Source organism: Serinus canaria, chromosome Z (genome assembly GCF_022539315.1).
Source record: "Serinus canaria isolate serCan28SL12 chromosome Z, serCan2020, whole genome shotgun sequence".
Lineage (NCBI taxonomy): Eukaryota > Metazoa > Chordata > Aves > Passeriformes > Fringillidae > Serinus > Serinus canaria.
Window position 1 is genome coordinate 74566868 of NC_066343.1, and position 14559 is coordinate 74581426.

General features: G+C 39.9%; 1 protein-coding gene across 5 annotated transcripts in view; it reads right to left on the minus strand.

Annotated features, from left to right (window-relative positions):
- DYM (dymeclin) overlaps nt 1-14559 on the minus strand; it is a 176105-nt gene that overhangs the window by 128829 nt on the left and 32717 nt on the right. For all 5 annotated transcript variants that reach the window (XM_050986711.1, XM_050986710.1, XM_050986708.1 and 2 more), the window contains 2 exons: nt 5650-5775; nt 3193-3335 (listed from right to left, as the gene is read on the minus strand). In XM_050986711.1, coding sequence (XP_050842668.1) covers nt 3193-3335; nt 5650-5775 — 269 coding nt within the window. The remainder of the gene's footprint in view (nt 1-3192; nt 3336-5649; nt 5776-14559) is intronic.

A 14559-nucleotide genomic window follows, 5' to 3' on the forward strand; every position in this document is an offset into this window, starting at 1 on the left:
TTCTATTTTGCAAGCAATAAAATGACTAATTTAAAAAAAATTGCTTGTCCACAAAAAGTTGTCTCAACTTAGTTCACTGTAGACTATGAATTGGCAAATGTTAACAAATCTCAACAAAAAAGAAGAGGGAACTTAGAGCCAACAAAAAAACTTGGGTTTGAGGCTAAGTTGGTTCAATGTGCTTTGTGAACCAAGAATAATTAATTTCTGGTTTCCAATAAATGAGTTTCTAATATCTAAATTCTACTGCCATGCATATTAATGTCATTTATGCTTCACAACACTGCCCCAGATCTAGCAGCACTTTACAATTACTGTGCACACCTACTGAAAGACTACAAAGACAAAGCAAAGTTGACTCAGTAGAGAAAAATCACCTTTATGGAGTCACAAAAATAAATACCATTATTTTTCCCCTCCTTCCAAAACCACCATTGTTTCTTTAATTATTGGAGCGGAACAGAATTGGCAGGACAATCCAATCAAGGTATTTTATATACAGGACAGAAAAAGGTCCTTGCACAGAGGTAACCTGCATCCAGTCAGAGGCCAAACCCAGAAGTAATTGGTGTGAGGATGTTGGTTGTGTGGTTTCAGAGTTAAGGAAGCTCATGAGAGGAAGAAAAACAGGCTACGAAGGATGAGAAGCAGGAGAAGGTTAACTGTGGGAAAGGGTAAAATTCTGTTCATATCGTGTATAATTATCACTCCTGCTGAATCACAAGGAAGGAAAAGGAGGGTGGATCTAAAATACGGTGTTTGTAAGAGTTTGTTGATCTCTTGTTGCAGTGCAAGTGACTACAAATAGGAACAACATTATGCACGATCCTTTAGATGACTGTAGTATCAAGTAAAATAATTAACAAGTACAATAATTATTTTAGGCCTTAAAATGTCATATTAAAAATACTTTTTTTTTTAAACCAGGCTTCTATCTCCTTTCATCCTAAGTAGATTGTATTTAGACTATTTCAGTAAACTTACTTTAAGCATTATGTGGTACTTAAAAGGCACTGAGCAACACAGAAGCGAGTTTTCAATTCTTCCTTTCTTTCAATTTCTATCATGTAAAGATTACAAAACACACAAAAGTAATACAATACAGAAATCTCATCAAAGTTTTCCACAACTGTTCATTGCTCAAAATTCCCTTTTGTTCCCTAACAGACTGTTGCCTCGTGTTGCTGCATCTTCATTTGTGCTGCACTCTACCCATGTACCTGAGGCTACAGGAACCAAAGTATTGATTTGATAAGAGTTAATTCAGAGAAAAGACAGGCAAATATGCCATTTACTCTACAATCCTACTGTGCCCACGTTTCGCCTATAGTCCAACATCATATATAGGCAAATAATTTTTAAAAAATCCCAAGCAACTGTCTGGGCATGGATAGAAAAAACATTTCTGTTTTTTAACAGGATGTGGTACTCCTTTTTTCCCTTTTCCCAGGCAGGAAATTAGAAAGCTCTTTAAAAGGGCTCCTCTTCTTAAAGCTTTAAATGAAGACACTTAATTTGCTGGGCTAAGAGATGGCACTTCAGGTACTCATGAAAGAAGCAAGAAAACAAGCGTAGGCGTATGCCAAGGTAGTTGCTAAGGGAATGGTTCAAGAGGAGTGAAGGAGGTGGGAGTGTAGGAAGAGACAAGAACAGATGTAGGCTGAAATCTTAAGAGTTTGCATTAAGAAATGGAAACTTAATATACAAGGGGTAAAAAGTCACAGGGAATATCATGTAAGAAGTGTTACAGAGGGAGGCTCAAGTGGTGGCAATATGGATGGATCTACAAATCAGTCAAGTAACCAGAAGAGGGGAAGAAGTGTTTTGCCTGTGGCAGCACTGAGACAGAAAGACACTAGAGAGATCAGAACTAATAATAACATAAATAACAGCAATTACTCAGTAATACTATGTACCAAAATATGCAGCAAAAACTGAAAAACTACAATCCAGATACTGAAAACTCCTTCAGAAAAACATGTTAAGAGCACTTTCTCCTTGCACTTGAAATGAAGGAAAAGAATATACCTGATGGGACTCTCGAATAAAACACTGCAAGGAACAATTTAATTAATCTGGCATGCGAGTAAGTGAATCGCAAACCAAGCCACTACTTTGTGCCGGGTTTAGGCTAGGGACACAAGGCAGGCGCGGCCCCGGAGGGTGTAGCCCGGAGCGCAGACGGAGCTGAGTGCAGCAGCCGTGCGCTTTTACTGCCGCCCTGAGGAGGGACGCGGGCACTGCCTCCGACTGCAAGTCCTGGCAGACCCCTTGCGGCCTGAACTTTAATATTCCCTCTGGAGGCTGCCAGTGAATTGATTTCACAAAAGAACTAAATAATAGTATCGGTTTTAACAGCAGCTGACTTGCAAAGTGTTCTCTAGTTTATCGGGGAGAAGGAAAATAATATCTACCTTTGCTGTTAGCACTGTATTATGTTTTATTCTCACTCAGTGGAAACAAAAAAACCTCTAGGACAGATTTTTATAAACCAGTAAAACACATCTGGTGTGGGGAAGGGGGCAGCCACCGACCAAAACAGAGTGTATAGTATAACAAAAATGAGAAGCTCTCTTCTGAACAACAAATGGCATCAAGTCTTTGCTATTCTTCAGGCAGTATTTCTCTATAGCAAACAGTCTGGGAAAGGTCAGAATCTAGTCATACTTATCAGGAAAAAACATTAGTCAACTTACTGGGAAAGGCACAATATGTTACAAAAATTCCTATCTAGGTTACTCCCTTACATCAAAGGACCCTCCTAGGAGGGACCCCTTGGGACCACCTAGCCCAACCTTTTGCTCAAGCAGAGCCTTAGAGCAGGTCACCAGATGCACAGAGTAATTGTAAAGAATAAAATATGCACATAAAAATATTTCTTGCAATACTTTAAGTAACTTGAAGTATGTGATTCATCAAATAGGGCCCTCCTTGGTTGGCTGAGGGTTTTTTAATGTGTCAGTAAAAAAAAGAGACGCTAGGTGATACTTTTACCATCTGCTGTCCTGCAGGTATAATTGCTTCAGATTCTAACACATCTCAATATGAGCCATGCTAGCCTGTGGACAGCTTTTCTACACTGGTAATACTTACTGAAAAAGAAATGGGCTACAGGTGTGTCTGCAAGAGAGGGCACACAGAAGGCAATACTTCATATGGTCTGAAGTACAATTTATAGAAAATCAGACTCACTTGCCACCCCAGATGCAATTCCATAGAGCAGTCCTCCTCCATCTGTTTGCTGCTGAAAGACGTGGGTCCCTGGAGGAGGGCTTCTCTCTTGTCTAATGAAATTATACAGCAAAGTTTTCACAAGTCTGCTGGTGTATGGGAGACTGGAAAGGAAAAAAAAAAAAATCAGTTGGCTCACAACTCACAAAATTTGGCACAACAAAGTCCAGGTAGGGTGCAAATGCTAGTGTTTGGCATTAAAGAGGGTCAGTAACTCTCCCAGTGCTAACCAGACTGGAAAGGAAAAGAACACCAAGGTCTTGCCTGTGCAAAGCTGCCCAGATTTCAGCAAGGGTCTGAAGGAGTATTTTCCACAGAAGAATCATGAAAACTGCATTTTGCTTTTTGTTTTTTTAAATACTACTTTTAAATAAACCATTTAGTTTGTAGAATCATTGTATTCATTTTCCTCAAAACACAACTGGAAAAGCATTTACACTGTATTTTTTCAGTTTTTACTCCATGTTCTAGTAACACAGAACAGGTACCAACAGCATCTCTGCACACCCACAATATTTGTGTGCAGCTCAGAACCAATCTTAAACACCTTTTCGTACCTCAAGGATTCCATAACTCTACGAATTTGCAAAGACCAATGAAACAACCAACCTCACATGAATGAATCTGAAAAATGCCTCAAATAGAGGCAATTCAAAGTAGAATTTGTTGAGTTTAACAAGAAGGTTACAGTATTTCCAAAATGGAGTAGCATTTCCACAAAAGCAAGCATCTGCCTCCCATTCCCATCTCATTCAGAGCTGAAAAGGAGCTCTGTCAGGATGGACCCTCTGCCCATCTGTAGAATCCCAGAAGGTGAGGGGCTGATGTGCATGTCCCAAACACCAACAGCTGCATGGTGTGGAGCCAACCAAGGGTTTTTGGGAATAACAAACAAGGACTTGGTAGAAACACACCAGAGGAAGTCCAGGATGAGGCTGGAGAAGGGGCCACATGGAGCAGTGTTTTAGGGACAAACTCCTGGCTGTGGCTCCAGCAGGAAAGCTCAGCCCGGCACGGGTGCAGGGATGGGCCCAGAAGGGCCGGGCACTGCAGGGGAGAACGAGCCCATCCCAGACCCCAGAGCCTCCAACCCATTTCCAGAAAGGTCAGAAAGAAGCACTGTGAATGAGAACTGACTTGCACAAAAAGTGGAAAACTTCTCCCCAGGGAGTGGAAGATTTAAATGCGCCCCACAAAGCCCAGGGCCCCAGGACATCCCATCAGCTGAATCGACACTGGAATCAGGACTGGTGACCTTTCTCCTTTTTTTTCCTTTCTCTGTCCCCTTCTTTTATCCAATTTCTCTCTGTGTCCCTCTCTTTCTCCCTTTACAGTCACCCCCAACCTTTATCCAAACCCCACTGTGCTTACACTGGGATATCAGGGACAAACACTGTTTTCCATGCCAAGTGTGTAATTTACTAATAAAATTTGGCAGATCCTCTGACTTTTGTCATTCCTTTTGATCATGAACATCTACAAATCCTGGGTGCTTCCCTCTCCTTAGGGGTGGTATGTCACACCAGTACCACTCCACCTGTTCATATTGCTCTCCCCAGCCACCAAATTCCTACTTCTCTCTCCAGAGGTCAGGCTCCTCCTACTCCCAAATCAGACCTCTTAGACCACATACTAAGTCTTCCCCCAAACATTCCCCATTTTCCCTAAAACCCTTGATTCCTTCAGTGCAGAGACTGAAGTACCAGGATACCCTACACATCCTGAGGCTCTGGCTTTATCCTGCTGATGTTTCAGGCTGAAGTCTGCCCTGTGCTCCAAGCTGAGCCTTACTCCTTCCTCTGCCTGTCACAGTAGTATCTGTCTCTTACACCCAGTAGAAACTTCAGGAAAACAGAGAATAAATGCATTTATGAAAAATCTGCTCACATGGAACTTGAAGTTGAAAGAGGATGAATAGGAGCCTGACTAAAATGCATGTAAGCCACTGTGAAAGCACTTGAACACAACCACCAACTTGCCAGAACAACTGGTATTACTCACACAATCAAGTCTACCCCCGGCTAAGTGTTCCCTTCAGCTCAGCACAGCATGTGTCTTCATCTTTGCAAGGACTGCTGCTTATCTGGATGGCAAGAAAGCACTAGCATTTCTGAGTTCTCTAGGCTGCAGTGCTATAAGACTCATTGTTGAATCAAAAAACTAAATACTGTCTTAAGTTAATGAAACTACCCTCAAAATATAAAAACTATTTCCAAATTAGTTTTACTGAAGTCTGGGCTGTAAGATTTCCAAGAGCCTTTACAGATGTTCGCTTTTGTGATCTCTTTTCTTTCAAGCAGAACAAATTTTCTGTCAAGATAACATTTTGCTGCCTTCTGTTTTCAAGTACAAATAATATAAATAAGCCACCAGCAGCATTGGCTTTGCCCTTAGGCAGCACCCCAGAGCAGGACATACCATCGACCATGCATCAGGTATCTGTGAATGATGCTCTCTCGCAGAATCTCTTTGTGGAATAATTGGCAGGAGAGGAACACAATGAGAGTTGTCACGGCTTCCAAAGAAATGCTGTATGTAATATCTCTGCAGAAAAAAGGGAAAATTACAGAGATTAATCTACTGGGTTGTTTACAGGCTGATTTCCAAGAATACTTGGTAGCTTCACCTGAAGTTATACACTGCATAGCACAGAGAGTTTCAACTGGGAACATGTAAACAACTATACAAGAAACTCAGAATCATTCCATACCAAAAATGGGTGTTTTTCTTAGAAATAAGCATGTTGTTCATGCACCAAAGGACAAAACAATGTAAAAAGAGGTATTGCTTATGGCACTCAAGTTGCAATTGATAGACTATACTTCTTCCTCAAAATACTAAGTATCTCTCAGAAGTGTGTCCTTTGTACTACTAAACAAAATTGTCACAAAGACATCATGCTAAGTAAGGCAATGAATGTCTAGCTAGCCCAACACAGCTCCATCTGCCAAGAAAACTGGATCCCTATGAGAAAAATGTAATATACAAATGCCAGCTCAAGTGTACAAAATGCTCAGAGTATTAGGATACCGCATACATTGCTCAGTTTTAAACTGTATTTTTGAGGTAACAGGGAAGTAGAAAGTTTCAAGGTATTACAAGGTATTTAAGATAATCACAAAGAATGAGCTGCAATGCTTAAATACAGACACCAGACAGTTCAGCACAGTTCATTTAGCTCAGGCTGATTAGGAAAGGCTGCGCAGCAGAACAGATGACAGGCACACTATTAAAAGTATCTTGTGCTTTCTGTTCCCACCTCTGCCTATAATGACTTTGTTACAAATCTGGTTTTTAAAAGGGAGAGAACAACGGCATTTCATTTGCCTCCTAAATCAGTAATAAACTGCAGAATGCAAGAAACCTTTTAAAACACAGTGAACTAACGTGGACATGAACCAGTATCATTCTTACTTTCAACAAAACACCATTTTTACATCCTCCAAACTTAGGTACTTCATTTGGTGCAACAGCACCACCCTGCAGTTCATCAGAAATATTATAATCAAGTATTGTTATTGTTACCACAAGTCCTTTTAATGCTTCTCCCACTGTCACCATTTAATTTCCACTGGATGCTTCACAATCCAGTATTGCTAAGTTACAATGGTTTCCCTACAACAGTTATCAAGATTTTCTGACCAGTGACCTACTGGAAATTCAAAATCTGTTTACTATTGACAAATGCAAATATTTAATAGCACCTCTATTTAAGATTTTTTAAAAATCAAAACACCAAAGTACAAATCAGCATCTATGTTGTTTATTCAGTGGTGCTAAATTTTTCTTTGTTACAATGTCACCTTCCAAAAATTTTATTCTCAACAATTGGAACAGGTATAAGCATAAAACTAAGCGCACTTTCAAACAATGATGACTTGAAAACAACAGTGCAATTTCCCGAAACAAAATAAATTAACCCCAGAGAGGACTAGATTTTCACTAGTCACAGGATCAGAGCTGGTGTGGTCCTCACTAAAATGCACAGCATTTTATTTAGAAGAAATCAGTCTAATTTTTAACATAATCAAATAGCTTAATATTCTCAAGTGTTCTGCCAGGTATGCTGTAAACAACACACATTACTGTCAAGTGTGAAAACAAGAATTTCACACATCACAATGCACAGACAGCTTAAGTTAAGCTCTTCAGCAGCAGCTCCAGGCCAGAGTTTCTCCAGAGTGAAGTTATTTACTCAAAGCCAACAGCAAACTGGAATCACAATTTCCTGGATCACAATCCACTGAACTGCACCACCTCTCATACAAAAATGTTTTTAAAAATGAAGGTTGTGCATATTCACTGTTTTTTATTTTCTCTCACTTCATTTGAGTATTTGAACCCCAAATATTTGAAGTTATGGGTTGGGAAAGCACATACTGCCTAAGTAACATTTTCCTGAAAATCATGATGTCCTTTTGAATTACTTTTACTCTCTGCAAGTTACCTGACTTTTTGCCCACTCCTGAGGAAGTTTGCCAGTGTAAATGCTGATAATTAGATCAGGCCAGAGGTTACGCTCTGATCTGGTTCCACTGCAAATTCATCTGAGCCAGAAGCAAGGCTGCACTAGGAACAGTGCCTGCTCCCTCTCCAAACCAGACGAGCTGTGCAATCCGCCACCCACACACATCCCAAGCAAAGCAAAGAAGACTTAAATACATACATAACATCAATTATCAAAGATTCAGCCACCAGCCACCAGCAAAAAAAAAAAAAAAAAAAAAAAAAAAAAAATGTTTTTCTATCAAAATAAAAGCAACAGTTGGGAAAATACTTTTTTGATATTATAAGAAAAACATTCAGAAACTTATCATTATAACATCGGCTGAGAATACAAGAACAATGTCTCCTTCCCCAAGGTGATGAATGAAAAGGGTAACAACTTCATGACATACTACAGCATGCACTGGGTCACTATTCAGAAAGGAAACAAATTTTGGGGTCTAGTATACTTTTTCTCCATTTCAATCATTCATTCATTTATTTTTATTATAACCCACACAAGTGGAATAGCAAATTTGAGGAAACATTAAAAAATAATTTTCTGTTTTGATGAGAATCAGCATAAAAACAATAAATGAATAGATTACTGTAGTGTATTAAGGAAAAAAAAAATCTGCTTTCAATATCCTTCTATAACTCAGAGAGCAAAAAAACCAGAAAGGTAAATTCAAGCAGTCCCACTTAGTGAGTTATTCTCATTTTCTCTAAGTTCAAAACCCAGACAGGCACATTTAACTGTAGAAACACTCAACTCAAACCTGTACAATCTGTTCAAATTAAATCTGCTCTGACATAAACATAAGCAGGGTCCTGATATTTGGGGTAACCTCTCAGGTCTAGTTGCCCTTAATTTATCAGCACAATGATAAAGCTTCAGAGAAAAATTATTTTCTCCACCAAGGGTCAAATGCATGGTTTTCTGAAACTCAGGCATTTCTAAAGGATCACAAGAACTACCAGGAACCTCTTTCAACTTCAAAGAACACATTGTTTATTTATATTGAGAGACTATATAATAGGGGGTCTTGGTTTTGATTTTTTTTTTAATTTTATTCAAAGCTATCAGTCATAGAGAATGACTTTACATGGTATTTTTGCTGATCTTCAACTTCCCCTGAAAACTGTTTGCTTGCAGATAAGGAGGAAACTAGAAATAATGAACTCATGTATCAATTACATGTCAAAATTATTTAGCTAGCTCTTTCAGAAAGCTAGAATAACTGCATGTTGTTTTGAACTTCTGTGGCATTTTTTTTCATTCTCAAGTGTCTTGCAAAACAAATAAAAACCTACAGATAGAACTCACGCTCTGTGTAAATAGATATCATAATGCAATGTACCAAAACATGCAGAGTTCTTTTCTTTCTCTTCTTTTGGATTTTCTCTTTTGGGGATTCATTAGTTATTCTCAATTTTTTCATCTTATTCTCTCCCTCCCCTTTCCTAAGGGAGATACATTCCCATATCAGGTAGGTAAGTTAGCAGATACTACAGGTCTGTCTCTCAAAAGACATCTCAAGAAATACACATCTTTCACGTGGAAAGAATCTGACACAGACTGAAGTCCAGAACTCATGGCAATTGTTTCTCTCCTACATTTGGGTTCTCATCTTATCCCAGGCAGCTGTCCTGGTACCATACCTTGTATGCAGTGACATCAATGAACCGGATGGAGCAGGCCCAGGTTCTCTCATGTGACACCTGAGCTAAAACCTATTTCTGGCAACAAACCTTATACATAAACATGAACTCTCTGAAGAAAATACAGATCATGTCATATCTATCCAAGATTATGTTAAATTATTAATTCTTTAAAGAATGAAGAGCTCCAAAATGCAAGATTCCCCGATACTATCATAACAAATGTGTGTATTTAACATGTATTTGGTGTCTACATTTCAATGAAAAACTGATACATCAATGGATTCCTTCCAAAAGCAAATGCTGCCAGATCATTTCAATAAAAATTTTTAAATTAAGCAACAAAGGAGTTGTATGATTTATAATCATAAATAAATTAGTAATAGTTAGATAACAACTTATCAACTAAAAAAGACAAAAATTAGAATAACAGAATGGTTTGGGTTGGGAGGCACCTTGAAGCTCATCCGGTCCCATTCCCTGCCATGGGCAGGGACACCTTCCACTGTCACATGGTGCTCCAAGCCCCATCCAGCCTGGCCTTGGACACTTCCAGGGATGGAAAGTCCACAACTTCCAGGAAATAAATTCTACTGAATCAGCCCACATTCCATTTTAATTTGTGTTGTCAGGTAGGTAACAGAGATCCTGGGCTCCTCTGGGACCTCTACAGCTGGTTTAAAGCAGCACTGCATTTAGACATACAGTAGTACTGCTTTAGAAGAAATTGGTGCAATACATAATTCTTCCAAGATATATACTGGAGAGAGTATAACTGCTCTTCTGGTCTTCCAGCAAGAACATACATTTTAGTTTATTTATTTTATTTATTAACTTTGGTGGCAAACTTGTAAATTGGAATCATCAAATCCTAGGCTGGTTTATTTCAGAAAGGACCTTAAAGCTCATCCAGTTCCACCCCCTGACACAGACAGGAACACCTTCTGCTAGACCAGGTTGCTCCAAGCCTGTCCAACCTTAGCCCAAATACTGTTCCCAAATGATGCAATCACCCCACACAGAACAAGAACTATGGTCCTGGTAAAACCACAACTCCCCAGTATCCTGGCATCTGCTTTATCCATTCAAAACCATGTGGATGACCTCCTATCAGCATCACCTACCAAGAACTTCAACAATCTACCTATGTGTCACCATCCTGCTGCTGCTGGCTTCTCTCCAAGGCCAAGCACAGCTCACAAGTGCTTTCTGTGCTCCCAATCATTCAGCTTTGTTCCCTGCCTGTGAGAGAGAGGTCTGTGACAGAGGAACCAAGGTGAAGCATAGAGGCACCATAGAGGAAAATCTCAGCTCCGAACTCCAATTAACACTCTGAAGGCACATGCTGTCGTAAACACTTTAATTACTCAGTGAAATGCAGCTATTTCTATATCAGCACACAGAGGCTGGGAGCTCATAAATTATTTCACACCTACAGAGCAAACAGCCTGAACAGTCAGAAACCAAACTCCAAATTTCAACTCCCACCTCTAGAATGAGCCCCCTCCCTGTTCAAATATTTTCCTGAACTTTGACCCAGCCAGAGCTGTCTACTCCGAGTATTAAAAGGTTAAAAGGTAACCCATTTTCTAATTTAGGAGAGTTGCCAAAAGGGCTGATTCATACAAAAAGTCTCAAATCATACAGGAACCAGGTTTCATTTCCCTGCTTCCTGAGGGCCCCCAGAAAGGTGAAAGAGGAGTCACCACAGAGAATAGAATCAGTTTTGAAAACTGAAAAGCAAGTACAATATCTGGCTATCAGTCTCAGGATACAAGTACAACAACTCAAAGAGAACATAATCTTTCCTCTTGGAAACACTCCTAATTTTACACTCACTGATGGCACATATGCACTGTGGCAGCTGATAATGCTCTACACTCATTACAGCTGACTCCAAACATTTGGGAGATGTCCCAAGGGGGCACTAAGAAAACACTGACTGGAAGCAGAAAGCATCTCTGACATTTCGTACTGCATCTCCTCCACGCTGGGCATTCTCAACTGAGAGAAGAATAGGGTGAGAGAACAAAAAATCCTGGAATGGTTTGGGTTGGAAGGACCTTAAAAATCATCTCATTCCATTCCCTGCCGTGGGCAGGGACATGTTCCACTATCCCAGGCTGCTCCAAGCCCTGCCCAGCCTGGCCTTGGACACTCCCAGGGATCCAGAGACAGTCAGCCCTGTTCTGGGCACCCTGGGCCAGGGCCTGCCCACCCTCCCAGCCAGCAATTCCTCATTCCCAAGATCCCATCTGTGCCTGCCCTCTGGCCCTGGGAAGCCATTCCCTGGCTGCTGTCCCTCCATGCCTTGTGCCCAGTGCCTGTGCAGCTCTCCTGGAGCCCCTGGAGGCCCTGGCAGGGGCTCTGAGGTGTCCCTGGAGCCTTCTCTTGTGCAGGGGAACAGCCCCAGCTGTGCCAGGCTGGCTCCAGAGCAGAGGGGCTCCAGCCCTGGAGCATCAACAATATGGAAATGCTCTAAAGGTAATACCTAAAGGATTAACATGACTCAAGAGTCTTTTTTCACAGACCTGTTCCTAAACCATCTGAGACTATTTGACTGTGTATATTGTCACCTCACTGACATTTATTTCGTCCCTCTACAGATTAAAAATCCTAGAAAGATTCTGAACTTCTAAATGTTGCACAGAAGATGTATTATTCTCCATTTACTTTTCATATCACCATGTCCTGTTACCAATACCCACTAAAACTAATTAAAAGACATTACTTTTCAAACAACAGAACACAAATGAGTAGCCCTAATTCCTATAGAAATGGACAGCTGCAGAGACTCCCAGGTGCAGCTTCCATCTTCCTCTTCCAGGGAAGAGGAGATGACCCAGGTGATCAAACAACTACATTCCACCATCAGAGAGTTCTACACAGAGCCAGGCCACAGGAATCACATTCTGCATTTCAGTGATGCAGCCTAAGTGAAAGGCAGACCTGCTCCACACTCTCTCTGTCTTTGCTGTTGAGAACCAAATACCTGCAACCTGAGGGTTTTCAACACCCGTTATCTTTTGTAAAAAGAAAACCATATATGAAAGCAGATTTTCAAAAATATGATACACAGCATAATGTATCAGAAAACTGCTCAGACCTCTGATACTGTGCTTTGAGATGAGGAAGTTTGTTACAAATTAAAGCACACTTAGTGAAGAGATAGGTCCTAGAAAAACACTGATCTAAGTCTAAAATAAAAACTAAACTAGAACAGAGTAAGAATATGTGGTACAGATAAAGGTTCTCCTACCACCCCAAGGTGCAGCAGCAAATAAAACTCCCTTTATATGAATCAGCTCCTTCCTAAACCGAGCACAACAGCCTTAAACTTCGAGGCTCTTCAAAGTGAAGCAACACAAATCTCTCTCAGTTTGGATATTTTTGCTACCTTCAACCTCAGTTTCAACAGATGGAAGTTTGCCTTTGAGGATTAGACAAAGTTGCCAAAAATGCAAAAGTCACATGTTTTCCAAATAATGGAGCTACTACAGTCTTGATAAAAATTCCTATTCTTTTGAAAGTAACAAAAATAATTAAAATATGGCACTCCTGAGCTAGAACAGAAAACATTTTTTAATCTCTTTGCTGCTCACAACTGGCAAAAAAGAAAGCCTAAACATTTCTCATCATCTTTACATGGCACCTTTCCTACACTGCAGTTATTTTGTAGAGCTTTATAATCAATTACATCACCTTTCCTCCTCCTCCTCCATTTGACTTCTAAGCTCCCATAAAATGCAGCAAGCATCCCTAAATGAGTTGAAACTTTGCCAACATTTAAATTTTGTCAACATTGCTAATATGTAAATTTTGTCAACAATTGTCAACATTTCCAAACAACTAGGACTGCACCCTAAAACAACCATAACTAGAGAAAATAAAGGAATGTAATAGAAATATCAGCTAAGTTGTACTGGCACCACAGGGTGCTACTTAGGAGTGATATAACTAGATCACAGTATTTCATTTTTCCTCCACATGCATTTATAGTTTTTAATGAAGTGAAAATGCACTGATAACAACCAGATGTTCAGTTATGGATACCAGCTCTTAACAAGCTGCTGAAAGAAGCCTTTATAATTTAAAGCTTTGGGAGCTCCATCCTGCAACAAAATGTTAGCAATAGTTTCTACATAGCAGTCATACAATTAAATACTAACATTGTATCTTTTCACCGACTATGCAGTTCAAATCATTAGTGTACACTCTTGAGTGCTAACATTAGTAAAACCAAAGAAAAAGCAGAGTATCCATGGCACACCAAAGGGAACCATAAATCAAACATCAACATATGGTAACACAAGGGTTATAAGGGACTGCACAAGTCTAATTAATGAAAACTGTATTTCCTATAAAATTAAACCTGAAACCTTTATCCCTGCCATTTTGTACAATGCAGCACAGCTTGTATTTCAGAAAGGTAATTCAAGATATTTTTAATAACTCTCAGACACAGCACAACAATGTTGCAGAGTCCCAGAGTCCCTACTGCAACCTATTTCTGCCTTAAAGCACATTTGCCTTTTCCAATACAAACTGACTTTGAGAAGGATTTTTTTTAATTCCCTGTAAAAAACTGAGACACTTCCAGAAATGCTCTGCCTCCCAGAAAGGCTCTGAAGCCTTTCCTAACAAAAAAAAAAAAAAAAAAAAAAAAAAAAAAACAAAAAAAAAAAAAAAAAAAAACAAAAAAAAAAAAAAACCAAAAAAAAAAAAAAAACAAAAACAACCCAAAAAAAAAAAAAAAAACACCACACACCAAAAAAAACCCCTAAGCTTCATAATAAGGGACAGAGATGTGACATTCATTTATCTTCTTCCATATCCCACACCTTACTTGCAATTTCTAAGTATGCTGTAGGTTGTTTTGTACACATAAATGAGCTTATTCTGCCAAGGCTGATAACCAGAGCAAGCTCAGAGGTGAGGGACATCTGCCCATACACAAGAAAAGACTGGAACCTTCATTAATTAAGTGTCCCTGCTAAGCCCAGACTTCTTACATTTAGAATCTCAGAATGGTTTGGGTTGGAATGGGACCTTAAAGATCATCCAGCCCCAGTCCCTGCCGTGGGCAGGGACATCTTCCACTGTCCCAGGCTGCTCCAAGCCCCATCCAGCCTGGCCTTGGACACTCCCAGGGATCCAGGGACAGCCACAGCTGCTCTGGGC